The 27,861-nt window shown below is 50.8% G+C and overlaps 1 protein-coding gene across 27 annotated transcripts in view; it reads right to left on the bottom strand.

Annotated features, from left to right (window-relative positions):
- gyg2 (glycogenin 2) overlaps positions 1-27,861 on the bottom strand; it is a 166,967-nt gene that overhangs the window by 8,389 nt on the left and 130,717 nt on the right. For 9 of the 27 annotated variants that reach the window (XM_072477325.1, XM_072477340.1, XM_072477322.1 and 6 more), the window contains 4 exons: positions 23,460-23,537; positions 20,831-20,875; positions 16,691-16,783; positions 14,477-14,524 (listed from right to left, as the gene is read on the bottom strand). In XM_072477325.1, coding sequence (XP_072333426.1) covers positions 14,477-14,524; positions 16,691-16,783; positions 20,831-20,875; positions 23,460-23,537 — 264 coding nt within the window. Of the gene's footprint in view, positions 1-14,476; positions 14,525-16,664; positions 16,784-20,830; positions 20,876-23,427; positions 23,538-27,861 lie in introns of those variants that run through there. The other 18 variants (XM_072477336.1, XM_072477339.1, XM_072477348.1 and 15 more) reach the window with 13 other exon arrangements.

The raw sequence follows: 27,861 nt of genomic DNA, 5'->3' as shown, positions 1-27,861 counted from the left end.
AGAGAGCGGGGGGCGACGCAGAGAGAGAGCGGGGGCGACGCAGAGAGAGAGCGGGGGCGACGCAGAGAGAGAGCGGGGGCGACGCAGAGAGAGAGCGGGGGCGACGCAGAGAGAGAGCGGGGGCGACGCAGAGAGAGAGCGGGGGCGACGCAGAGAGAGAGCGGGGGCGACGCAGAGAGAGAGCGGGGGCGACGCAGAGAGAGAGCGGGGGCGACGCAGAGAGAGAGCGGGGGCGACGCAGAGAGAGAGCGGGGGCGACGCAGAGAGAGAGCGGGGGCGACGCAGAGAGAGAGCGGGGGCGACGCAGAGAGAGAGCGGGGGCGACGCAGAGAGAGAGCGGGGGGCGACGCAGAGAGAGAGCGGGGGCGACGCAGAGAGAGAGCGGGGGCGACGCAGAGAGAGAGCGGGGCGACGCAGAGAGAGAGCGGGGGCGACGCAGAGAGAGAGCGGGGGCGACGCAGAGAGAGAGAGCGGGGGCGACGCAGAGAGAGAGCGGGGGCGACGCAGAGAGAGGGCGGGGGCGACGCAGAGAGAGAGCGGGGGCGACGCAGAGAGAGAGCGGGGGCGACGCAGCGAGAGGGCGGGGGCGACGCAGCGAGAGAGCGGGGGCGACGCAGAGAGAGAGCGGGGGCGACGCAGAGAGAGAGCGGGGGCGACGCAGCGAGAGGGCGGGGGCGACGCAGCGAGAGAGCGGGGGCGACGCAGAGAGAGAGCGGGGGCGACGCAGAGAGAGAGCGGGGGCGACGCAGAGAGAGAGCGGGGGCGACGCAGAGAGAGAGCGGGGGCGACGCAGAGAGAGAGCGGGGGCGACGCAGAGAGAGAGCGGGGGCGACGCAGAGAGAGAGCGACGGCGACCCAGAGAGAGCGACGGCGACCCAGAGAGAGCGAGGGCGACCCAGAGAGAGCGAGGGCGACCCAGAGAGAGAGCGGGGGCGACGCAGAGAGAGAGCGGGGGCGACGCAGAGAGAGAGCGGGGGCGACGCAGCGAGAGAGCGGGGGCGACGCAGAGAGAGAGCGGGGGCGACGCAGAGAGAGAGCGGGGGGCGACGCAGAGAGAGAGCGGGGGCGACGCAGAGAGAGAGCGGGGGCGACGCAGAGAGAGAGCGGGGGCGACGCAGAGAGAGAGAGCGGGGGCGACGCAGAGAGAGAGCGGGGGCGACGCAGAGAGAGAGCGGGGGCGACGCAGAGAGAGAGCGACGGCGACCCAGAGAGAGCGACGGCGACCCAGAGAGAGCGAGGGCGACCCAGAGAGAGCGAGGGCGACCCAGAGAGAGCGAGGGCGACCCAGAGAAAGAGCGAGGGCGACCCAGAGAGAGAGCGTGGGCGACGCAGAGAAAGAGCGAGGGCGACCCAGAGAGAGCGACGGCGACCCAGAGAGAGCGACGGCGACCCAGAGAGAGCGAGGGCGACCCAGAGAGAGCGAGGGCGACCCAGAGAGAGCCGGAGGGCGACCCAGAGAGAGCGAGGGCGACCCTGAGAGAGCGACGGCGACCCAGAGAGAGCGACGGCGACCCAGAGAGAGCGACGGCGACCCAGAGAGAGCGACGGCGACCCAGAGAGAGCGAGGGCGACCCAGAGAGAGCGAGGGCGACCCTGAGAGAGCGAGGGCGACCCAGAGAGAGCGAGGGCGACCCAGAGAGAGCGAGCGCGACACAGAGAGAGGGAGGGCGACACAGAGAGAGCGAGGGCGACACAGAGAGAGCGAGGGCGACACAGAGAGAGCGAGGGCGACACAGAGAGAGCGAGGGCGACACAGACAGAGCGAGGGCGACACAGAGAGAGCGAGGGCGACACAGAGAGAGCGAGGGCGACACAGAGAGAGCGAGGGCGACACAGAGAGAGCGAGGGCGACACAGAGAGAGCGAGGGCGACACAGAGAGAGCGAGGGCGACACAGAGAGAGCGAGGGCGACACAGAGAGAGCGAGGGCGACACAGAGAGAGCGAGGGCGACACAGAGAGAGCGAGGGCGACACAGAGAGAGCGAGGGCGATACAGAGAGAGCGAGGGTGTTACAGAGAGAGCGAGGGCGACACAGCGAGGGGGAGACAGAACTGACAAGGTGGATGTGGAAAGGATTTTTCCTCGTGAGAGAATCTAGAACTAGATGCCACTATTTGAAAATCGAACAATGAACATTACAGCAGAGGAACAGGCCCTTCAGCCCACCAAACCTGCGCTGATCCAGATTCCTTATTTAGACCTACTACTTGTTGCCCAGACGATCTGTATCCCTCCATTCCCCGCCCATTCATGTGTCTATCAAGATACATCTTAAACGTTGCTATGGTGCCTGCCTCTGCCACCTCCTCTGGCAACGCGTTCCAGGCACCCACCACTCTGCGTGAAAAACAATACCCGCACATTTCCCCTAAACTTTCCCCTCTCACATCGAACCTGTCCCTGCTTGTAATCGAGACATCCGCCCTGGGAAAAAGCTTCTGACTATTCACCCAGTCTATACCTCTCGCAATTTTGTAGACCTCAATCAGGTCTCCCCTTAGCCTTTGTCTTTCCTACGAAAACAATCGGAGTTTATTTAACCTCTCCTCATAGCTAACACCCTCCAGACCAGGCAACATCCTGGTAAACCTTCTTTGCACTCTCTCCGAAGTATCCACGTCGTTCTGACAATGTGGTGACTAGAACTGCACGCAATATTTCAATGTGGCCTAACTAAAGTTTTATACAACTGTAACATGACCGACCAGCTCTTGTACTCAATGGCCCGGCTGATGAAGGCAATCATCCCGTATGCCTTCTTGACCACCTTATCCACCTGCATTGCCACTTTCATGAAACTATGGACCTGAACGCCCAGATCCCTCTGTAGGTCAATGCTCCTAAGAGTACATTTACTATATAATTCACACCTGAATTTGATCTAAAATGCATCACCTCGCATTTGTCCAGATTGAACTCTATCTGCCATTTCTCTGCCCAACTCTCCAATCTATTTATATTCTACTGTATACTCCGACAGTCCCCTCCACTATCTGCAACTCCACTTATCTTAGTGTCATCTGCAAACTTGTTAATCAGACCATCTACATTTTCCTCAAACATGGTATGAGCACTGATTCCTGTGGGACACCACTAGTTACAGATCTCCTTTCTGAAAAACTCCCTTCCCTACTCTCTGTCTCCTGTTGCCAAGCCAGTTCTTTATCCATCCAGCTCGCACACCCTGAATCCCATACGACTTTACCTTTTGTACCAGTCTGCCATGCAGGACCTTGTCAAACACCTTACTAAAATTCAGGTAGTCAACATCCACAGCCTTTCCTTCATCAATTAATTTCGTCACCTCCTCAGAAAACTCAATCAAGTTGGTAAGACATGACCTTATCTGCACAAAACCATGTTGCCTACCACGAACATGTCGATTCGCTTGATAATGTGAATAAATCAACAGCTTCCCCACCCCTGACATCAGGCTCACCAGCCTATAATTACCTGGATTATCCCTGCTTTCCTTCTTAAACAAAGGGACAACATTGGCTATTCTCCAGTCCTCTGGAACCTCGCCTGTGGTCAAAGATGATGCAAAGATCTCGGTTTAAGGCCCCAGCTATCTCCTCTCTTGCCTTCCACAGTAATCTGCGATATATCACAAAGGCCGGGACTTGTCTACCATAATGCATTTTAAGATATCCAACATTTCCTCCTTCATTATGCTGCCATGTCCTAGAGTATTCACACACCCATCCCTAACCTCAACATCCATGTCCACGTCCATCTCGTTGGTGAATACCGATGCAAAGTACTCATTAAGGAGCTCACCCACTTCCTCTGACTCGCACATAACTTCCTTCCTTTGTCTTCGGGTGGGCCTACTCTTTCCCTAGCTACCCCCTTGCTCTTTATAGATGTATAAAAGGCCTTGAGAGTTTCCATGACTCTGCTTGCCAATGACATTTCATGGCCTCTTTTAGCCACTTGAGTTTGTTCCTGCTTTCTTTATATTCTTCAAAAGCTTTGTCAGTTTGTCGTTGCCTAGACATTATGTATGCTTCCTTTTTCTTTTTGACTAATCTCACAATTTCCCCCGTCATCCATGGCTCCCTAATCCTGCCTATTCGGTCCTCAATTTTCAGAGACATGCCTGTTCAGCATTCTAATCAACTGTCTTTAAAAGACTGCCACATATCAAATGTGGATTTACCCTCTGATGCGCAATCAATTACTCTCAAGACAAGGTGAGTCATAACTAATGGGCTTTAATCTGCTAGAACTCTTCCCCAGCAGCTTCGATACAGAAAGTGAAGGCTGCTGGGACGGCATTGGTTCTTATACTCCGCCTCTCAGGGCGGAGCTATGTACATCAGCCAATGGTAGACTCCTGGGTCTAAACAATGGTCATGCACCTCTCAGGTACTGCAATACCTGGTATTACCACATTCACCCCCTGTTAAAAAAGAGCCCGGCGGGGTGATGGCCAGAGTTAATAGTCGCCTTTCGCATGGTTTGACCAGGTATGGAGGTACCGTGATGTCGAGGATAATAACAAAGTGGTGCAGCAATCAGTCGATCGGGTGGCCTGGTTGTCCTTTTGGAGTGTCTGGGCTTCGGCGGTGATTCTGATGAGGGTCCCGGCGGTTGCGACTCCGGGAACGTGATGTTGTCCTCCCAGGCAGCTTCGTCACCCCTAGGCGGCGCTGTTGGGGCGAAAGGTGGAAAGGGGGGGAAGGCGCCTGTAGGGGGAATCGGTGTGTGTTCAGGCCTAGGCAGGGGTGGCGGGAGTACTGACCCTCCAATTAGGTGCTTTGGGGGGGTGGGGGCAATGGTGCGGGTGCACTTGGGGCTCCGGCGGGCGCTAGGTCCCGAAGGGAGACCGTGTCGTGGCAGCCATCAGGGAACGCTACGTAGGCGTACTGGGGGTTGGCGTGCAGCAGGTGGACCCTCTCGACCAACGGGTTCGACTTGTGTGCCCTCACATGTTTCCGAAGCAGGATGGGTCCGGGTGTCGCTAGCCAGGTTGGGAGCGAGGTCCCGGAGGAGGACTTCCTGGGGAAAACAAGGAGACGTTCATGAGGTGTCTGGTTCGTGGTTGTACAGAGCAGTGACCGGATGGAGTGGAGGGCCACCGGGAGGACTTCCTGCCAGCGGGAGACTGGGAGATTCCTCGACCGTATGGCCAGCAGGACGGTCTTCCAGACCGTTCTGTTCTCCCTCTCTATCTGCCCGTTTCCCCGAGGGTTGTAACAATTCGTCCTGCTCAAGGCGATGCCCTTGCTTAGCAGGAATTGACGCAGTTCGTCACTCAAAGGAGGACCCCCTATCACGGTGTATGTACGCGGGGAAACCGAACAGTGTAAAGATACCCTGGAGGGCCTTGATGACGGTGGTTGTGGTCATGTCTGTGCAGTGGATGGCGAATGGGAACCGGGAGTACTCGTCAATCACATTAAGGAAGTACGTGTTGCGGTCGGTGGAGGGGAGGGGGGCCTTTGAAATCCATGCTGAGACGTTCAAAGGGACGGGAAGCCTTTATCAGGTGCACCCTCTCTGGCCGGTAGAAGTCTGGTTTGCACTCTGCGCAGATTTGGCAGTCCCTGGTGACGGTCCTGAACTCCTCGATGGAGTAGGGCAGGTTGCGGGTCTTGATAAAATGAAAGAAACGAGTGGCCCCCGGGTGGCAAAGGTCCTCGTGGAGGCATCGGAGGCGGTCCACTTGTGCGGTGGCACAAGTGCCGCGGGACAGGGCATCAGGAGGCTCGTTCAGCTTCCCCGGGTGGTACAAGATCTCGTAATTGTAGGTGGAGAGTTCTATCCTCCACTGCAAGATCTTGCCGTTCTTAATCTTGCCCCGCTGCGCATTATTGAACATGAGGCAACCGACTGTTGGTCCGTGAGGAGAGTGAATCTCCTGCTGGCCAGGTAATGCCTCCAGTGTCGCACAGCTTCTACTATGGCCTGGGCCTCCTTTTCGACCGAGGAGTGACGAATTTCGGAAGCATGGAGGGTACAGGAGAAGAAAGCCACAGGCCTGCCCGCTTGGTTGAGGGTGGCCGCCAGAGCTACGTCGGATGCATTGCTCTCGACCTGGAAGGGGAGGGACTCGTCGATGGCGCGCATCGTGGCTTTTGCAATGTCTGCTTTGATGCGGCTGAAGGCCTGGCGGGCCTCCGTCGACAGGGGGAAGGTTGTGGACTGGATATGGGGTTGGGCTTTGTCTGCGTAATTGGGGACCCACTGTGCATAATAGCTGAAGAACCCGAGGCAGCGCTTCAGGGCCTTGAGGCAGTGAGGAGGGGGAACTCCATGAGGGGGTGCATGCGCTCAGGGTCGGGGCCTATGACTACACTTCGCACTACGTAGCCTAGAATGGCTAGACGGTCGGTGCTAAACACGCATTTATCCTTATTGTACGTCAGATTAAGGATTTTCGCGGTCCGGAGAAATTTGCGGAGGTTGGTGTCGTGGTCCTGCTGGTCATGGCCGCAGATGGTGACGTTATCCAGATACGGGAACATTGCGCATAAGCCGTACCGCTCAACCATTCAGTCCATCTCTCGTTGGAAGACGAGACCTCGTTCGTGACACCGAAGGAAACCCTTAAAAAGTGATAGAGCCGCCCGTTTGCTTCGAAGGCAGTGTACTGGCGGTCACCATTACGGAGGGGTAGCTGGTGGTAGGCAGACTTGAGATCCACCGTGGAGAAAACCTTGTGTTGCGCGATCCTGTTCACCAGGTCAGCTACACCGGGGAAGAGGCTACGCATCCAGCTGCGTAAACCTGTTGATGGTCTAGCTGTAGTCAATGACCATCCTATGTTTCTCTCCGGTCTTTACCACCACTACTTGAGCTCTCCAGGGACTGGTGCTCGCTTCGATGACCCCTTCCCTCAGCAGCCTATGGACCTCCGACCTGATAAAGGTCCGGTCCTGGGCACTGTACCGTCTGCTCCTGGTGGTGACGCGTTTGCAATCCGGGGTGAGGTTCGCAAACAGGGAAGGTGGGTCGACCTCAAGTGTCGCGAGGCCGCAGACAGTAAAGGGGGGTTGTAGGGCCGCCAAATTTAAGAGTCAGGCTTTGCAGATGGCACTGGAAATCCAGCCGAAGAAGGGTGGCTGCGCAGAGGTGCGGCAGAACGTAAGCAGGCGGAAATTGCGGAATTCCCTGCCTTGGGTAGTGATGTTCGCTAGGCAGAACCCCTTTATCTCCACCGCGTGTGACCCGGAGGCCAGGGAGATCCTTTGATTTACGGGATGGGTGACAAGAGAACAGCGCCTTACCGTGTCAGGATGAACAAAGCATTCCGTGCTCCCAGAGTCGATCAGGCACGACGTCACGTGGCCGTTGATGGAGATTGTCGTTGTAGCTTTTGCCAGCATCCGGGGCCGACTCTGGTCCAGAGTCACCGAGGCCAGTTGCAGTAATGGAGAGTTCGGGTCGGGCAGCATGTAGTCGACTGTGCTGGGGGCCTGGGGCCCCATCCAAGATGGCGTAACCCATGGGTCGTACATGGTGTCCGGGTATGAAGAAGATGGCGGCGGCGAGGGACAAAATGGTGGCGCCCACCCGTCCAGCGTGGTGTCCGGGGGGCAAAATGGCCACGCCCGCGGGTCGCACATGGCCTTAGGAGAGGGGGGTGGCGGTGAGCGCTGGGCGGTCGGGGCCTGAAAGGGGGGTTGCAGATAGTCGCTGGAGACCGCGGCCATGGCGCGGGCATGGCAGACCCCCACATAGTGGCCTTTTTGCCGCACCCTTTGCAGGTGGCGGTGCGGGCCGGGCAGCGCGGGCGGGGATGATTCGCCAGCCCACAGAACAGCGGTGTCCGGCGGCGTTAGCGGGCCGTCTCGCCGCGCACGCTTGCGAGGTCAGGGGAAAGGTCTGAGGGGCTGCCGCTACGGGGTGCCACGCAGCCCAGGGGGCCGCTGCGCGATCGGGAGCAAAGGACAGCGCATTTTTATATGCAACGTCCATGGACCCCGCCAGGGCCCGTGCCTCTGCAAGTCCCAGAGTGTCCATTTCTCGGAGCCTTCGGCGGATATCGGGAGAGGTCATACCTGCCACGAAAGCATCCCTGATCAAAAGTTCCGTGTGCTCGATCCCCGAAACTGGCGGGCAGCCACAGTTTCGGCCCAGCACCAGCAGCGCCCAGTAGAAGTCTTCCAACATTTCCTCGGGGCTTTGCCTCCTAGTCGCCAGCAGGTGACAAGTGTAGACCTAGTTCACAGCGCGGATATAATGTCCTTCTAGCAGCTCGATCGCGGCAGCATAATTCGCCGCCTCCTCGATAAGAGGGTAGATCCCAGGGCTGACCCATGAGCATAGGAGATGCATCTTTTGTCCTTCCGTGGGGGTGGCGGCGGCCGTGTCGAGGTAGCCCTTAAAGCATGCCAGCCAATGTTTGAAAATAGCAGCAGAGTTGTCCGCATGGGGGCTGAGCTGAAGGCACTCCGGTTTGATACGGAGATCATTCCTTTCAACTGAAGTTATAGCAGATTAAATTGATGCGCAATCAATTACTCTCGAGACAAGGTGAGTCATAACTAATAGGCTTTAATCTGCTAGAACTCTTCCCCAGCAGCTTCGATACAGAAAGTGAAGGCTGCTGGGAAGGCATTGGTTCTTATACTCCGCCTCTCAGGGCGGAGCTATGTACATCAGCCAATGGTAGACTCCTGGGTCTAATCAATGGTCATCCACCTCTCAGGTACCGCAATACCTGGTATTACCACACCCTCAAACAGCCACTCCCAATCCAGGTTCTCCAGCTCTTGCCGAGTTCGGTTGTAGTTGGCTTTTCCCCAATTTAGCACCCTCACCCGAGGACAACTCTTGTCCTTATTCAAGAGTATTTGAAAACTTATGGAATTATGATCACTATTCCCAAAATGTTCCCCTACTAAAACTTTGGTCACCTGGCCGGGCTCATTCCCCAAAACCAGGTCCAGTAAGGCTCCCTCACTGGCCTAATTATCAACATACGGTTTCAAAAAACCCTCCTGGACATACCTAACAAATTGCTCTCCATTCAAACCTATGGCACTAGGGGAGCCCCAGTCAATATGAGAGAAATTAAATCACCACCACAATAACCCTGCTATTTTCGCATCTTTCCAGAAACGGACTACATATCTGTCCCTCTGTATCCTGCCTGGTGGGAGGTCTATAACACAATCCCAACATTGAGATTGCACCCTTCCTATTCGTGAGCTCAACCCATGATGCTGCAGTGCAGGATCACTCCAAAATCCCTCCAGGATCCCTCATCACAGCTGTGATATGTTCCCTCACCAGTGATGCAACTCCCACACCCTTTCTTCTACCTCCTCTGTCTTGTCTAAAACATAGATATCCCGGAACGTTAAGCTGCCAGTTGTCTAAAACATAGATATCCCAGAACGTTAATGAAATGAAATGAAAATCGCTTATTGTCACAAGTAGGCTTCAAAATGAAGTTACTGTGAAAAGCCCCTAGTCGCCACATTCCGACGCCTGTTGGGAGAGGCTGGTACGGGAATTGAACCGTGCTGCTGGCCTGCCTTGGTCTGCTTTAAAAGCCAGCTCGTTAGCCCTGTGCTAAACCAGGCTAAATAAGCTGCCGATTCTGTCTCTCCTTTAACCATGTCTCCATAATAGCAACAATATCATAATTCCCCACATTAATCTAGGCTCCAAGTTCGTCTGTGTTACCTGTTATACTTTTTGCGTTGAAGCAAATGCACTCCAGACCTCCTGAGATCAGCGACCTCCCCCTGCCTGCTCTCCCTCTTAGCTATATTTGCCTTAGTCTCGAGCTGTTCCCCAGTCTCTACACTTGCTGGCCTGATGCCCTGCCATACTAGTTTAAACCCTCCCAAACCACATTAGCAAACCTCCCGGCCAGGATATCGGTGCCCCTCCAGTTTAGGTGCAACCCGTCCTTCTTGTACAGGTCCCACCTTCCATGGAAGACATCCCAGCGATCCACATATCTGAAGCCCTCCCACCTACACCAGCTCTTTAGCCATGTATTCAACTGTAGTACATCTCTGTTCCAAGCCTCACTAGCACGTGGCATGGGGATTAATCGTGAAATTACTACCCTAGAGGTCCTGATTCTGTAATGTCTTTGCATTATTTCTCTTCCCGCTTATGTCATTTGTACCAACGTGGACAATGACACCTGCCTGTTTGCCCTCCCATTTCAGGATGCCCTGTATCCACTCAGAGACATCCATGACCCTGGCACCAGGGAGGCAACACACCTGAAGTCGCTTTCATGACCACAGAAATGCCTATTTGCGCCCCTGACTATCAAATCCCCAATTAGTATGGCTCGGTCATGCTTTGCCCCTCCTCTGTACCAGAGGGCCGGCCATGGTGCCACCGCTCTGGTTACTGATGCTGCTGCCACCTGATGGGCCATCAGTATCCAAAATGGCATACATATTAGAGAGGGGCATAGCCACGGAGTCACCTGCACTGACTGTTGCCCCGTCTAGTAGTCACCCATCTATCTTCTTGTACCTTGGGTGTAACCACCTCTCTATGAGCTCTATCTATGACGCTTTCCGCCATTTGGTTGCTCCTCAGTACCTCCAGCTGCTGGTATTGCCCATTTAAGACAGAGAGGAAGATATTTATTCTCCGAGGGTTGAGAGACTTTGAAATTCTCTTCCTCAAAAGGACGTTGAGGCAGAGTTTTTGAATATCTTTGAAGGCAGAAATAGCTGGAATCTCGATAAGAAAGGGGTTGAAGATCATCCGGGGTTAGCAGGAATGAGTTGAGATTAAAATGAGATCAGCCATAATCTTGTTGAATGGCGGAATAGGCTTGAGTGCCCTACTCCCACTCTTAATTCATATGTTGCATGCAAGAGTGAATAGGAGAGCAAAATACGCAAACACATATCCATAGTGATAAAGGGAGCGAGAGAGAGAGACAATTTAGCAAATTACAGCCAAATGACTAATTTTGCCAACAAATTGGGAAATATGATTGTCAATAAAGTTAAAATTTTAGTAAGAATGTTGGTGTGCATTTTACTTCGCAATCAGCACTTGAAAGGGAATACCTAAAAGTTTAGATGCAACACTTCCAACGTTTATACCACAAAATGTAAACTGCTCCATTTTGGATGCTGATCGACAGGCTTGTACATTTTCTGGTCTTATTTCAGATGCTCAGCATTAGGATATTTGGGGAGAAAAATTTGCTTACTATGAGATGGATGTGATCGCACTAAAGAGCTGCAGCAGAGAGTCACCAGGATGTTGCCTGGGCTGGAGCATTTCAGCTATGACAAGAGGCTGGTTAGGCTGGGGTTGTTTGCCCTGAAGCAGAAAAAGCTGACGGGGGGGGGGGGGGGGGGGGGGGGGGGAAACGACGACCTGATTGATGTGTATAAAATTATGAGGGGCATAGATAGGGTGGATATGGAGGAATTTTCCCCCTTTGCGGGAGGATCAGTAACCAGAGGGCCTAGATTTAAGGTAAGGAGCAGGACGGTTAGAGGGGATGGAAGGGAAGAACCTTTTCATCCAGAGGGTAGTTGGAATCTGGAACATCACTGCCCGAAAGGGTGGTAGAGGCAGGAACCTTCACAACTGATGTACCACCAATTCACTACAAGACGATGAGAGCGAGTGAACAGAGGCTTTATTATCCAAGAACTTGCCTGCCTGTGACTGCTGTAACAAATGAGTGCCTCCCCCAGGCGGAAGGTCTATATACCGCCCGGGGGCCGGAGCCAGAGGCGGAGCCCACCAAGGTTCCAGTACAATACATGGAAGGAGATCATATTACCATTCCCTGGCCATAGGCCACAGTACTATACAGACAACTTATATTATGGTGAATACATTCACCACAACAACATAGACAGCTGGTGTGTAATGCAGAACAAGGCCAGCAACGCAGGTTCAATTCCCGTACCAGCTTACCCAAACAGGCGCTGGAATGTGGCGACTAGGGGCTTTTCACACTAACTTCACACTTGTGACAATAAAAGGTTATTATTTACATTTAGAGGAGCACTTGCAATGCCACAGCACTCAAGGTTATGGGCCAAGTGCTGGAAAATAGGGTGAGAATAGATAGGTGCTTAATGGCAGGCATGGACACAATGAGCTGAAGGGACTGTTTCCAAGCTGTAAATGATATATATTACAATAATGCAGAGCTCCCAGCACAGGGTACATTTACACCACAGTTCAAAGCCTGTGTATTGCATCACTGTTGAAAAACAATCAGCATTTCCTCTCCACTTCCCACCAGGATATCCGGACTTGCATTTATATAACCAAGTTAGGATCTTCAGAATGTCCCAGAGCACGTGTCATGTGAGAGTGCCTTTAAGAAATGGATGTTTAAGCAATGTACCTTTAAGAAATGCAGTGATGTCAGAGTGTGGGTGGAGCTGGGCTTTAGCTCTGCCATTTTGAAGTTTTTAGTTTCAGTTTTGAGAGCAGCTGAAAAGGTGCCTGGCTGGTTTGCTGCGAGATGCTTGAAAGGAGAAAAGCCAGTTTGAGAGAGCAGCTGGGAGTGTCTGTGTGTTTTGCTGAGAGCTGCTTGAAAGGAAAAAGCCAGTCCTGAGAAAGCCTTTTGAGAAATGCCTGTGTTGGCTGTGTGCTGCATGAAAACGTGCTGGGACTGCAGACTGATATATCTTTCCCATCCAACAGAAAACATATATTAACTGTAAGCTGGTGTTACTGTTTTTGTGAAGGTGAAGTATTTTGGATGTGTATAGGAACAGTGTGCAGGATTAGGTAGTGTATTATTTTTGGGGTTATCTTTGAAGTAAGGGGTGTTAAGAGATCCAATATTTATTTAAAAGGTTAATTTGAATTCATGGAATAAACATTCTTTTGTTTTAGAAACCACATGTCCATAATTGTAATACCACACCTGGGGAACAGGCCGTGCGCTTTAAAAGCAACAATCTATTAAAGGGGAGGTTGATTGAACTTCATGATACATTTTGGGGTTCTGAAAACACCTCTCCCATAACACACGCCATAAATAACGATTGGCGGTTGAAGTGTAATCTGTCACATTGAGAGCGCACATAGCTGCCAATCTGCAGACACCAATCTAGTCACAAACAGCATTATGGTCAGTCAAGCTATTGGCAGTTAAACGTTGGTTAAATGAATTTCTTGAGGCGGCGACCAGGTGTGTAGATGAAGGAAGTGCAGTTGATGTAGTTTACATGGATCTCAGCAAAGCCCTTCACAAGGTCCCACATGGGTGACTCAAAGAAGGCAAATGCACCTGGGATACAGTGTAATTTGATCAGGTGGATTCAAAATTGGCTTAGCTGTAGGAGACAGATGGTGATGACAGACAGCTGCTTTAGTGTCTGGAAACCAGTGACAGTGGCATACCATCGGGATCTGTGCTGGGTCCCCTATTATTCGTCATTTATTTATTTTTATTTTAAAAATAAATTTAGAGTACCAATTAAGGGGCAATTTAGCGTGGCCAATCCACCGAGCCTGCACATCTTTTGGGTTGTGGGGGCAAAACCCACGCAAACACGAGGAGAATGTGCAAACTCCACACGGACAGTGACCCAGAGCCGGGATCGAACCTGGGACCTCGGTGCAGATCACTACGATGTTGCCTGGGGTGGAATATTTAAGTTATGAAGAGAAGTTCGATCGGCTTGGGTTGTTTTCGCTGGTGCAGAGAGATTGAGGGGCGATCTGATCGAGGGGTACAAGGTTATGAGGGGCATATACAGAGTGGGTAAGAAGCAGCTGTTCCCCTTAGTTGAAGGGTCAGTCACGAGAGGACACAGGTTCAAGGTGAGGGGCAAGAGGTTTGGGGGGGGTATTTGAGGAAAAATGTGTTTACCCAGATGGTGGTGACGGTCTGGAATGCACTACCAGGGAAGGTGGTAGACTCGATGGGTCAAATGGCCTCCTTCTGCACTGTAAATTCTTACGATTCTACGATCAGGGTCGGGAGAGGATCCTGCATTGGGCTCGGCAGACAAAAGCGAGCAGCTGGGAAGGACAACAGAATATGGATGTACCAAGCCTTTGGGGCAGACCTGGCAAAGGGCAGAGCCTGGTTTAACCAAGCACAGCTCACTGTTAGAAGTCCCCGATCGCAGTTCCGGGAAGCACCATCACTTCTGATCGCCTAAACCTAAAAAGGAGGGCCTTTCCCACCTCGAGCTCAGAAGGTAAGAGTCTGAAGAACTCCCACCCTACACACTCTCATCAAGCGAAGCTCAGGGTTGGCATCCTGCCCAATACTCGTGTCTGGTGGATGTGGGTCTCAATACCATTTCCCCCAACTCACAACATCACGCAGGGGAGCCTGTAAACCATCGGCCCGGTCTGCTGGTAGCTGCTTTGGAAGAGGCGTTTGCACCACGGTAGTTACACCACAAAACGTGACCATTTGGCTCAATGCCAATCTGTGAATCAGCCTATCAATCCTTCCACTGCTTTGCATATTCTTTTCTTAGAGAACGGTGAAGGTACAAAAAATGACCGAAGAACAAAAAGTGCCTTAATTCCCACACTTACTTGTGTACCCACCTCGGGTATGACAGGAGGAGGTAGCATTTCCATATCCTAAATGAAAGGTTGCACAAACAAATATATTAATAACTCAGATTTCAAAATAACTAAAATAGTGACTGATTGACTCAAGTTTCATTTTTATTGCAATAGGTTCCATCATTTTAAACTGGAGTTATGGCAAACACATTCTATTCATTTCTGTTTGAATTGAAGTCTTGCCCAAGGTCAGTGGATGTTTCAAGCACCCTTTGTCCACTCGCAATCTGGCCTTAGCACATTGCAGTGTTCGAAAACGTAGCAACAGTAGGGGGAGACCATTCAGTCCCTCGAGCCAGTGCCACCATGGAATCAGACCATTTGGCTGTTCCGTACCCTTGCCCACCCCTAAACCATTTCAGAAACACGACTCAGCAAGTATTGGAGTGAGGGGGAGGTGTGCAAAGAGAGAGAGAGACAAAGAGAGAGAGAGACATAGAGAGAGAGAGAGAGAGAGAGAGAGAGACAAAGGGAGAGAGACAGAGAGAGAGAGAGACATAGAGAGAGAGAGAGACATAGAGAGAGAGACAGAGAGAGAGAGAGAGAGAGAAAGAGAGAAAGAGAGATAAAGAGAGAGAGAGAGAGAGAGAGAGAGAGAGAGAGACAAAGAGAGAGAGAGACAAAGAGAGAGAGAGACAAAGAGAGAGACATAGAGAGAGAGAGAGAGAGAGAAAGGGAGAGAGACATAGAGAGAGAGACAGAGAGAGAGACATAGAGAGAGAGAGAGAGACAAAGGGAGAGAGACAGAGAGAGAGAGAGACATAGAGAGAGAGAGAGAGAGAGAGAGACAAAGAGAGAGAGAGAGACAAAGAGAGAGAGAGAGACAAAGAGAGAGAGAGAGACAAAGAGAGAGAGAGACAGAGAGACAAAGAGAGAGAGAGACGAAGAGAGAGAGAGACATAGAGAGAGAGACAAAGGGAGAGAGACATAGAGAGAGAGAGACATAGAGAGAGAGAGACATAGAGAGAGAGACAGAGAGAGACATAGAGAGACAGAGAGAGAGAGAGAGAGAGAGAGAGACAAAGAGAGAAAGAGAGACAAAGAGAGAGAGAGAGAGAGAGAGAGACAAAGAGAGAGAGAGACAAAGAGAGAGAGAGACAAAGAGAGAAAGAGAGAGAGGCAAAGAGACAAACAGAGAGAGAAAGAGACAAAGCGAGAAAGCGAGGGAGAGAGACCAAGAGAGAGAGAGAGAGAGAGAGAGGGAGAGTGTGTGTGTGACTGTGGCGAGGAGATGGGAGAAGCTTAGAAAGATTGGGGGGGGGGGGGGGGGTCTGTAAATCCTCAAGTCATTCATCTTCACTTATTGGGCCAAATGTATGCCATCAATAGGAATGAAATGGCAAGGAAATTCAAAAACTAAGAAAAATATATTTTATAGGACTGGTGCTGGAGATGCCATGCATGGTCAAACATGCTTCGAGTAACACAGCTGAGACAAGAGGCACCACACCAGATTCAGTAGTGATTGTGACTCCATATTGTGGGACTCTGATTGTTGGATCTTCAGGAACAGTTATTGCCGAATCATTCGACCTTACTGCACGGCAAACACATACCACCTCAGAATCAGAAATGCAATGGGAAAATTGCAGAAGCAGGATAGAGCAAGTCATCTCTGCGTAAGATATTCAACTGAATGGGCAGCACGGTAGCACAAGTGGCTAGCACTGTGGCTTCACAGCGCCAGGGTCCCATTTTCGATTCCCCGCTGGGTCAGTGTCTGTGAGGAGTCTGCACGTTCTCCCCATGTCTGCGTGGGTTTCCTCCGGGTGCTCCGGTTTCCTCCCACAGTCCAAAGACATGCAGGTTAGGTGGATTGGCCATGATAAATTGCCATTAGTGACCAAAAAGGTGAGGAGGGGCTATTGGGTGACGGGGATAGGGTGGAAGTGAGGGGTTAAGTAGGTTGGTGCAGCCTCGATGGGCCGAGTGGCTTCCTTCTGCACTGTATGTTCTATGACTAAGAGTACACAAAAAAAAACATTTGCCAAGCAATCTTTTGTGAGATTGTGCCTTTTTGAAAGAGCAATTATACCTAAAAAGATTTTTTTATTAAACTCTTTGGTATGACGTTGCTAGCTAGCGTGCCCAAGTGTTAGATTGCAAGTTAGCGTATTTTGAAAAAGTGGTTGGATAGTTGAGAGGATTGATTTACGAGGCTAGTTGCAGTCTGATATTCACATGTACCATCTCCATTGACGACGTAGGGGGTTCAGCAGTTAACGGCATAGTCTGTGGTCTTACATTATCTGTACGTTTATATGCAAAATAGTGCTGTTGAAAATAAGGAGAATTATCTGTAAACGTTAATTCATCACACTCGGCTTAATCTCTACTGTGTAATTTAATTGCTGCAGCATATAAAAATACAATTTCCTCTTAAAAAAGCAACAAATAAACCCCAAATTAAAATCACAGATTCATGCAATGACACTGCTAAATCTTCAGTGCAATCCAAATTCAATGATGGGAACAATAGGAAGGCCAAATCTTCACCCAAGGATAGTTTATCAATTAACCACAAAGAACAAAGAAATGTACAGCACAGGAACAGGCCCTTTGGCCCTCCAGGCCCGTGCCGACCATGCTGCCCGACTAAACTACAATCTTCTACACTTCCTGGGTCCGTATCCTTCTATTCCCATCCTATTCATGTATTTGTCAAGATGCCCCTTAAATGTCCCTATCGTCCCTGCTTCCACTACCTCCTCCGGTAGAGAGTTCCAGGCACCCACTACCCTCTGCGTAAAAAACTTGCCTCGTACATCTACTCTAAACTTTGCCCCTCTCACCTTAAACCTATGCCCCCTAGTAATTGACCCCTCTACCCTGGGGAAAAGCCTCTGACTATCCACTCTGTCTATGCCCCTCATAATTTTATATACCTCTATCAGGTCTCCCCTCAACCTCCTTCGTTCCAGTGAGAACAAACCGAGTTTATTCAATCGCTCCTCATAGCTAATGCCCTCCATACCAGGCAACATTCTGGTAAATCTCTTCTGCACCCTCTCTAAAGCCTCCACATCCTTCTGGTAGTGTGGCAACCAGAATTGAACACTATACTCCTAGTGTGGCCTAACTAAGGTTCTATACAGCTGCAACATGACTTGCCAATTCTTATACTCAATGCCCCGGCCAATGAAGGCAAGCATGCCGTATGCCTTCTTCACTACCTTCTCCACCTGTGTTGCCCCTTTCAATGACCTGTGGACCTGTACTCCTAGATCTCTTTGACTTTCAATACTCTTGAGGGTTCTACCATTCACTGTATATTCCCTACCTGCATTAGACCTTCCAAAATGCATTCCCTCTCATTTGTCCGGATTAAACTCCATCTGCCATCTCTCCGCCCAAGTCTCCAGACAATCTAAATCCTGCTGTATCCTCCGACAGTCCTCATCGCTATCCGCAATTCCACCAACCTTTGTGTCGTCTGCAAACTTACTAATCAGACCAGTTACATTTTCCTCCAAATCATTTATATATACTACAAAGAGCAAAGGCCCCAGCACTGATCCCTGTGGAACACCACTGGTCACAGCCCTCCAATTAGAAAAGCATCCCTCCATTGCTACTCTCTGCCTTCTATGGCCTAGCCAGTTCTGTATCCACCTTGCCAGCTCACCCCTGATCCCGTGTGACTTCACCTTTTGTACTAGTCTACCATGAGGGACCTTGTCAAAGGCCTTACTGAAGTCCATATAGACAACATCTACTGCCCTACCTGCATCAATCATCTTAGTGACCTCCTCGAAAAACTCTATCAAGTTAGTGAGACACGACCTCCCCTTCACAAAACCGTGCTGCCTCTCACTAATACGTCCATTTGCTTCCAAATGGGAGTAGATCCTGTCTCGAAGAATTCTCTCCAGTAATTTCCCTACCACTGAAGTAAGGCTCACCGGCCTGTAGTTCCCGGGATTATTCTTGCTACCCTTCTTAAACAGAGGAACAACATTGGCTATTCTCCAGTCCTCCGGGACATCCCCTGAAGACAGCGAGGATCCAAAGATTTCTGTCAAGGCCTCAGCAATTTCCTCTCCAGCCTCCTTCAGTATTCTGGGGTAGATCCCATCAGGCCCTGGGGACTTATCTACCTTAATATTTTTTAAGACACCCAACACCTCGTCTTTTTGGATCACAATGTGACCCAGGCTATCTACACCCCCTTCTCCAGACTCAACATCTACCAATTCCTTCTCTTTGGTGAATACTGATGCAAAGTATTCATTTAGTACCTCGCCCATTTCCTCTGGCTCCACACATAGATTCCCTTGCCTATCCTTCAGTGGGCCAACCCTTTCCCTGGCTACCCTCTTGCCACGTAGGGCTAAACTGGCACAGTGCATCAACTGGCCACCATAAAACCTTCTAGTTCCATTAAAAATTTGCCAAGTATGAAACTAGATGCAAATTGTTTTTTTGACAGTTCATCAGTTGACAGACTGCAGAAGTACATGGCTGCCTCCCACCTACTAACCCAGTGCCCCGGTGGTCTCACTTTATAAATGCTCTAAGTACTTAATTAGACAATGTCCTTCACCGATCTACCTTAAAAAATATAAATATACTATTAACCAGGCTAAATCGCTGGCTTTGAAAACAGGCCAGCAGCACGGTCAATTCCCGAACCAGCCTCCCCGAACAGGCGCCGGAATGTGGCGACTAGGGGCGTTTCACAGTAACTTCATTGAAGCCCACTTGTGACAATAAGCAATTTTCATTTCATTTAATTTTCAACCCTCCAAAACATAACTTGAAATTTAAGCAGATTAAATCATAGAACAGCAGAAGAAAAGATAATTTTGGTATAATATTTTAATATGGTATAATAATTTATAATGGTATAATAATTGGGTTGATGAAGCTCACAATACAGTGAGATTGTGATTAAAACAAAAGTAAGCTTAAGAACATTTAAAATGAAAAATGAGAAAATTGTGAAAGACACACTCAATTGGAGAAAGTAATATTGCAGTTTGACCAAGGGTGCCCTGACAACAGCTCTTGATCCAACACACTAATGATCTATTTTGCTTTGTAGGTAATGACTGGCAGTCTTTGGGGACCTTCTGTACGATGAACTGGCCACTAGGTCACAATGTCTTGGGGGAGGGAGCTTCCATCATTGCTGTTGCTGACTGAGCTGCAGTGTATTCCCAGAGTTTTCTCCATTACCTTGCCTACATCTACGCCAACAACATTAAACCTATTAATCTACCAGTTGAACCCGAGAGGCCACATGAATATCTATGAGTAACATCAGACAAGAAAGGGCAGAATCACTTTGGTCTAGTACAGGAGTCTTCACCCGACATTGGGTGGATGATAGAAAGCTTCAAGCGGCATGGTGGCACAGTGGTTAGCACTGTTGCTCCACAGCTCCAGGGTCCAAGGTTCGATTCCCGGCTTGAGTCACTGTCTGTCAGGTGAGCTTGCACGTTGTCCCAGCGTCTGTGTGGGTTTCCTCCGGATGCTCCGGTTTCCTCCCACAGTCTAAAGATGTGTAGGTCAGGTCGATTAGCCATGCTAGTGTCCAAAAAGGTGAGATGGGGGTACTGGGTTACGGGGATAGGGTAGAGTGTGGGCTTAAGTAGGGTGCTCTTTCCAAGGCTGGTGCAGACTTAATGGGTCGAATGGCCCCCTTCTGCACTGTAAATTCTATGAATTCTATGAACATTGTGGCGAGGGTGGACAATAAGTGCTCCAGCTGTGTGACACCATCACCTTAAAATCTGTACAAATCCTGACTGTTGTACAGCTGATAGGCCTCTATCTTCAAAGTTTCAGAATGTCTTTAAAAATATGGATTAGTACACAGCTGCTGCTGATATTCACCGCCCACTGGCACATAAACAAGGGTAAACTCCATAATTCAGTCCTCCCAGTGACGTGGGTCGGCAGCCCTTCAGGGTCCTGACGTCATCGAGACTGGAGGATTAACCTTGAGGTTACTGCGGCAAGCAACCCGGGAAAACAATCGCTGGCGTGTTTGACCAACTTTTCAAAAATGTTCTTTCGTCATTTATTATGAAACGCTTGGAGGCGAGGGGGAAAACCTGGGTTGCCTTGGCTGTGGGGAAGGCAGCGTGAAGAGAATGGACCAACGGCGGCAGTGTAAGGGTGGGTAGTTCCAGGCACAAGGTCAGATAGCGATACCAGGAGGACACCCAGCCAGAGCTGGTAAAACCAGATCAGTCACATTCTCACGTGCAGCGGTTCAGAAACATGCAGTGTTGGATCAAGAGTTAACCCAAGGCACCATCATTTTATAGTCTCTACAGCATCTTAAAAGTACCACACCAGCAAACAGATACTCACTTGTTGAGGCGACACAGATGGGCCAGGGATGACAGTTTCTTTCATCTAAATGGAAAATGTGGCAAACAAAAATAAAAGCTCCATTAATATCCCTGCTTTCAAAGTAACTTACGACTCGTAATAAGCGATTAGACAAATGCAGTTTTTACTGATCCAAACTGGCGCCCAGCTCTCCGCCATTCTTTTACCTCGAAAACCAACGCTCCTCGTCCAAGGTAAGTTCTACCCGCTGCCAGTCTGAGCTCAACAGGATCAGTGCCCAAAACCTAACCCAGAACCAAAGGCCGAGTGGGTAAAGGCACTGGCATGTGTAGTGGCAGGCTGCACAGCTATAAGCCACTCAGCAAGGCCAGCTGCTACAATGGAGCACCCCTACGGTGAGGGGGAGGCAAAAATATTTGTCGTATGTTCCAGGGCCACGTTTCACAATTATTTGTGCCGCTTCCCAAGACTTAAGAGTCTGTCTACATTCACCCTAGTACCGCGCGTGCGCCCTTCACGAGATATATCGACAAGCTGTCCCCACCTTCCTCAACCAAACCTCAAATTGCCAATGTCCAATTAGAGGCCAGGATGGTGAATATTATCAATACAAAAGGCAGCGGCTGGCCTAATTCACGAAAACCTCGGAAGCCGTTCAGCTTCAGTCACCATGCCAAATCTAACCCCTCCCATTAAAGAAACGGGACGATTTGAGGGTTCCTAGTTAGGCTGAGGGAATACTGGTCGGCCTAACGTTCCACCATCGAGTTGGCATGGGACTGGAGTCACAGAGAGGCCACACCAGGTAAGGAAGCAGATTTAGCTGCCTGAAAAAGTTTAATAATCCAGTTGGGATTTACGTACAACCACCCGGAAGCTTTAGGGCACAGGTAGGCCAGACTGGGTGAGGACGGCAGATTTCCTTCCCTGAAGGACATTAATGAACTAGACGTTTTTTTTTTTAAAGACAAATGACAATACCTGGTCATCAGATTTTTAATTCCAGATTTTTGTTGAATTTAAATGTTACCATCTGCCATGCCATGCTGGGATACAAATCCGGCGTGCCCTGGGCGTTTACTCTTGTTCTCTGGATTACTAGTCCAGTGACAATATCACTTTGCGAACACCCCCCCCCCCCCCCACCCCCTCTCGTCAACCAAAAGTCACAATTCACAAGTAGCCACGGTAAGATTTAAATCCACGTTCTCTGGATCGTTAGCCCAGGCCTCCAGATTACTGGCTGATATAATCACTTCAGTATCTTGAAAGGCCAGAAACAGTGAGGGCATGAACAGACACACCTAATGCACAGTAATTGCACCTCAACATTGTACTTATTACCCATCCCTCGCGCCCTCGAGCGGCTTGCTAGGCCACTTCAGAGGTAAGTTACGAGTCGACCACCTCGGAAAGCAAACCTTTTATTTTTAAGCCTGAAGAGGACTTTGAAGAAAAAATAATTGTCTGAAATAAAAACACTTAGGGAAAATTAGGCATTTCCAAATCAAATCGGAGGCAGATCACCACGTCTCTCTGGTAGAACGTATATATCTGAATAAACCACATGAAGTGAATTATACATCAATAGAAAAAAAGTAAAATGAAGTCAAATTAATCCTGATTTTTTTTGGGGGGGAATACATTATTTTCTTCATAAACCTGTTCAGGTGTTCAGATCGGCCTTTTATCCCCACAGTAAAGGGCGTGGCTCATGTTTTCTTGATTTAATGGATTGAACTGGATCCAACTGGAAAATAAACTGGATTCTAACGAGCCTGGAGCAACTCCAGGGCCGGAGGTGCCTCGCCCGCCCCCTCCCCCTCCCCCATCCTAGGCAAATAGCTGGAGTCACATAAAGGGAAGGCCAAATAAGGAAGCAGCTTTCATTCCCTCAAAGATATCCCAGTTAGGTTTTTACGACAATTAAACTGCTCTTCATGGTCAACTTAGTAAGAGAAAAAATGATACTGTTTTCAGCAAGTTAAAATAAATATTGAGAGATTAAAAAGTGGGGTTTTTTTTTGTCAATGGTGTTCAAATTTGCAAACTTTAAACACTCATGTTGTCTGGATTATGGCCAGGCCTCTGAACCACCAGTCTATTAATGTAGTCTACACTAACCTTCTCCTGTGGGTACGAGTTGAACTATGATCATCAGTCAGCTGCTGTTGAGGTACACTCAGAAAATATACAGGACTTTAGGATAGGATCAGAAGCGTACAAGATAAGCGATGGAAAGATTGTAAAGGCAGTGCGGGGGCAAGCCACGGATCATTCATCACGTTGTCCCGCTCTTACCTGGCACCGTAACACGGCATGACACAACCACACCTAAATAGATCAGTGCGAAAATGCTGGAAAGCTCAAATCCAGCACGTCTGGCGGCATCTGTGGAGACAGAAACAGAGTTAACGTTTCGAGTCCGGGTGATTTGAAGAGCCGCTCGGACTCGAAACGTTGACTGGGTTTCGCAGACGTTAACCCAGGCATGCGGAGTTTGTCCATTTCAAAAGGTTTCCAACATCGACATCAAGTGTGATGATGCTCGCTAACATCCCCAAGCTAACTTTATTCCGAAAAACACGGCTGGGTAGTTGAGAGGATTGATTTACGAGGCTAGCTGCAGTCTGATAGTCACATGTACCGTCTTCAGAGCCGACTTTCGGGGTCGAATGATTCCGGTGGTTAAATTAGCTGCGGGTTTATGTGTAACTGCGTGATGCTAAAAATAGAGAAAATGATCTGTCAACCTCATCGGACTCATTTTTACTCTGCTATATAATAATTGCTATCGTAAAGTACAATAAAAGATCACATATTTGAGACATTAACCATAGAATCTCTACAGTGCAGAACAAGGCCATTCGGCCCATCAGGTTTGCACAGACCCTTGGAAAGAGTACCCTACACCTAGGCCCACACCCCGACCCTCTCCCTGTAATCCCAGCTAAGCCTATGGACACTAATGGGCAATTTTATCATTTTTAAAAAATCTTTATTAGTGAAACTAGTAGGCTTCTATTCACACTGCAATGAAGTTACTGTGAAAATCCCCTAGTGGCCACACTCCGGCGCCTGTTCGGGTACACAGAGGGAGAATTCAGAATGTCCAATTCAACTAACAAGCGGGTCTTTCGGGGCTTGTGGGAGGAAACCGGAGCACCCGGGAGGAAACCCACGCAGACACGGGGAGAATGTGCAAACTCCACACAACCAAGCCAGGTTAAGATAATAGATTCATTCCTGCAACATTGCTACTAAAGCTTTGTGTGCAATCCAAATTCAATGGCAAAAACAAAGAAAATTGGGGCTTGGCCTAGGGGCGGCATAGTAATTTATCACCCGGGTGCAAACTGCCAGCGTGGATGAGCTTCCCAGTGACGGCCTCGTTGCTTAAAGGTTCTGAACAGGTTTCACAGGGCAGATACAGATTATCATCCCCTGGTTGGGGAACCTAGCACACAGCAGCTCAGTGTCAAGACAAAGGTCGACCAGCTAAGACGGAGTAGAGGAAATGCATCACTTGGAGGGTTGCGAATCTTGGGAATTCTCTACCCCAGAATTCTCTACCTCTACCTTGTTGAGTCTATTTGGGCGCCGAGATGTACTGGTGGCTCAGGGGATCAACAGGTATGGAGAGCGGGTGGGAAACTAACGCGGAGGCAGTCGGTCAGCCATACTCGCAATGAACCGCCAAGGTGGCTCGACGGGACCGCAACGTTCACTCCCTGCCCCCATTTCATAAGCACGGGTACCAATGGATTGGATTGGATTTGTTTATTGTCATGTGTACCGAGGTACAGTGAAAAGTATTTTTCTGCGAGCAGCTCAACAGATCATTAAGTACATGAGAAGAAAAGGGAATAAAAGAAAATACATAATAGGGCAACGCAACATATACAATGTAACTACATAAGCACTGGCATCGGATGAAGCAAACAGGGTATAGTGTTAATGAGGTCAGTCCATAAGAGGGTCATTTAGGAGTCTGGTGAGTGGGGAAGATGCTGTTTTTGAATCTGTTTGTGCGTGTTCTCAGACTTCTGTATCTCCTGCCCGATGGAAGAAGTTGGAAGAGTGAGTAAGTCGGGTGGGAGGGATCTTTGATTATGCTGCCCGCTTTCCCCAGGCAGCGGGAGGTGTAGATGGAGTCAATGGATGTGAGGCAGGTTCGTGTGATGGACTGGGCGGTGTTCATGACGCTCTGAAGTTTCTTGCGATCCTGGGCCGAGCAGTTGCCATACCAGGCTGTGATGCAGCCTGATAGGATGCTTTCTATGGTGCATCTGTAAAAGTTGGTAAGGGTTAATGTGGACATGCCGAATTTCCTTAGTTTCCTGAGGAAGTATAGGCGCTGTTGTGCTTTCTTGGTGGTAGCGTCGACGTGGGTGGACCAGGACAGATTTTTGGAGATGTGCACCCCTAGGAATTTGAAACTGCTAACTATCTCCACCTCGGCCCCGTTGATGCTGACAGGGGTGTGTACAGTACTTTGCTTCCTGAAGTCAATTACCAGCTCTTTAGTTTTGCTGGCATTGAGGGAGAGATTGTTGTCGCTACACCACTCCACTAGATTCTCTATCTCCCTCCTGTATTCGGACTCGTCATTATTCGAGATCCGGCCCACTATGTCCAGGCAGCAAGTTCAAAAATCTACACCAAGATGACCAGCTGCATTTTAACCGACGCAAATCACAAATAGCTTGCACGTCCAGTGTGGTAAGCAATGAAACAGAACCAAGCTTTGGGGGTCGAGAAACCCAGAAAGAGCTGAGGAATGGCCCATGGGCCAGGTCCTTGAAATGCAACAACACTTCGGGCCAGGACAAGTGACCAAACTTCCAACAAACTTCTAGCTGCGCTAGATCCTTGCTTCCTCAACCTTATGTAAGCTTCCTTCTTCCGCTTGACTAGAAGCTCCACTTCTCTCGTCATCCAAGGCTCCTTCACCTGACCATTCCTTCCTCGTCTCAGTGAGACAAAACTATCCAGCACTGGCAGCAAGTGCTCCTTAAACAACCCCACATTACTGTTGTGCATTTCCCCGAGAATAACTGTTCCCACTTGATGCGCCTCAGCTCCTGTCTAATGGCAGTATAATTTCCCCTCCCCCAATTAAATACCTTCCCATACTGTCTGTTCCTATCCCTCTCCATGACTATGGTAAAGGTCAAAGAGTTGTTGTCACTGTCACCGAAATGGTCTCCCATCAAGACATCGGACACCTGGCCTGGTTCGTTGCCAAGCACCAAATCCAATATTTGGCCTAGTCGGCCGATCTACATATTGAATCAGGAATCCTTCCTGTACACACCTGACAAAATCTGTTCCACCCAAACCATTTGCAGTAAGGAGGTTCCAGTCAATATTAGGGATGTTGAAGTCACCCATGACAACAACAAGGTCTGCCGCCCAATCTGTTCTTCCATCTCTCTACTGCTGTTGGGGGGTCTATAGAAAACCCTCAATAAAGTGACTGCTCCTTTCTTGGGCGGGATTCTCCGACCCCCGCTGGGTCGGAGAATCACCGGGGGGGGGGGGGGGGGGGGGGGGAGGGCAGCGTCAATCTTGCGCCGCTGCTCCATCGGCAGCTGCCGAATTCTCCGGCGCCGGTTTCCGTTGGCAGCGGCGCCCCCCCCCCCCCGGCAATTCTCCAGGCCGCGATCGGTCGAGTGGCCACCCGTTTTCGGCCAGTCCTGCCTGCGTGAAATGGACATGGTCCATCCAGGCGGGACCTGGCTTGGAGGGCGGCTAGCGGAGTCCTCGGGAGGAGCGGGGGGGAGATCCGGCCCCGGGGGTGTGGCCCCCACGGTGGCCTGGCCCGCGATCGGGGCCCACCGATCTGCGGGCAGGCCTGTGCCGTGGGGGCACTCTTTCCCTCCGTGCCAGCCTCTGTAAGGCTCGCCCATAGCCAGCGCGGAGAAGAAACCCCCTGCGGAAGCACGCCTGCGGTTCTGCGCATGCGCCAACTCACGCCAGCCCACGACAGCCATTCGGCGCAGGTTGGTGTGGCGCCAACCTATCAGGCGCCGGCCTGGCCCCTGGAGGTGCGGAGGATGGCCCGACGCCGGAGTGGTTCGCGCAGTGCTTGGAGCCGGCATCGGGCCATTGCACCAAGCGCGGAAGAATCCTGCCCCCATTCTGACTTCCACCCATACTGACTCAGTAGACAAACTCTCCTGACTGCCTCCTTTACTGCAGCTGTGATGCACTCCCGAATTAACAGTACCATTCCCCCTCCTTTTCCCTCCCTCCCTATTATTCTTAAAACATCTAAACCTCGGAACATCGAGGGCGGGATTCTCCCCTACCCGGCCGGGGGGGGGGGGGGGGTCCCGGCGGGACGGAGTGGCGTGAACCAATCCTCCACACCTTCAGGGGCTAGGCCCGCCCCAGAGTGGTTTGCGCCCCGCCGGCCGGCGGGAAAGGGGCTTGGCGCCACGGCAACTGGCGCCGAAGGGCCTCCGCCGGCCGGCGCGAGTTGGCGCTTGCGTGGGAGCGCCAGCGCATGATGGCATCATCCCCGCGCATGCGCAGAAGGCTTCGTTTCCGCACCGGGAATGGCAGACCGGTACAGCCTCTGGTGTGGAATAATAGAGTGCCCCCACGGCACAGGCCCGCCGGCGGATCAGTGGGCCCCGATCGCGGGGCAGGCCACCGTGGGGGCACCTCCCGGGGTCAGATCCCCCCGCGCCCCCCCAAGAACCCCGGAGTCCACCCGCGCCGCCAGGTCCTGCCGGTAAGGACCTACTCCAATTTACGCCAGCGGGACTGGCAAAAGAGGGGCGGGACTTCGTCCCATCGCGGGCCAGAGAATTCGGGCAGCCATTGAGTCGCGCCGGATCCCGCCATTCTCTGAGGCTGGTGGCGCAAAGTCACACTGCGCCGATTTTTGGGGGGGCCGGAGAATTAGGAGGACGGCAGGGGTGGGATTCACGCCGACCCCCGGCGATTCTCCGACCCGGCGGGGAATCGGAGAATCCCGCCCCTAATAACCATTCCTGCCCCTGCGAAATCCATGTCTCTGTAATGGCCACAACATTGTA

This window comes from Scyliorhinus torazame, chromosome 15 (genome assembly GCF_047496885.1).
Source record: "Scyliorhinus torazame isolate Kashiwa2021f chromosome 15, sScyTor2.1, whole genome shotgun sequence".
NCBI classification, from domain to species: Eukaryota; Metazoa; Chordata; class Chondrichthyes; order Carcharhiniformes; family Scyliorhinidae; genus Scyliorhinus; species Scyliorhinus torazame.
Note: the sequence above shows the minus strand (reverse complement) of the source record. Positions and strands in the feature narration are given on the sequence as shown.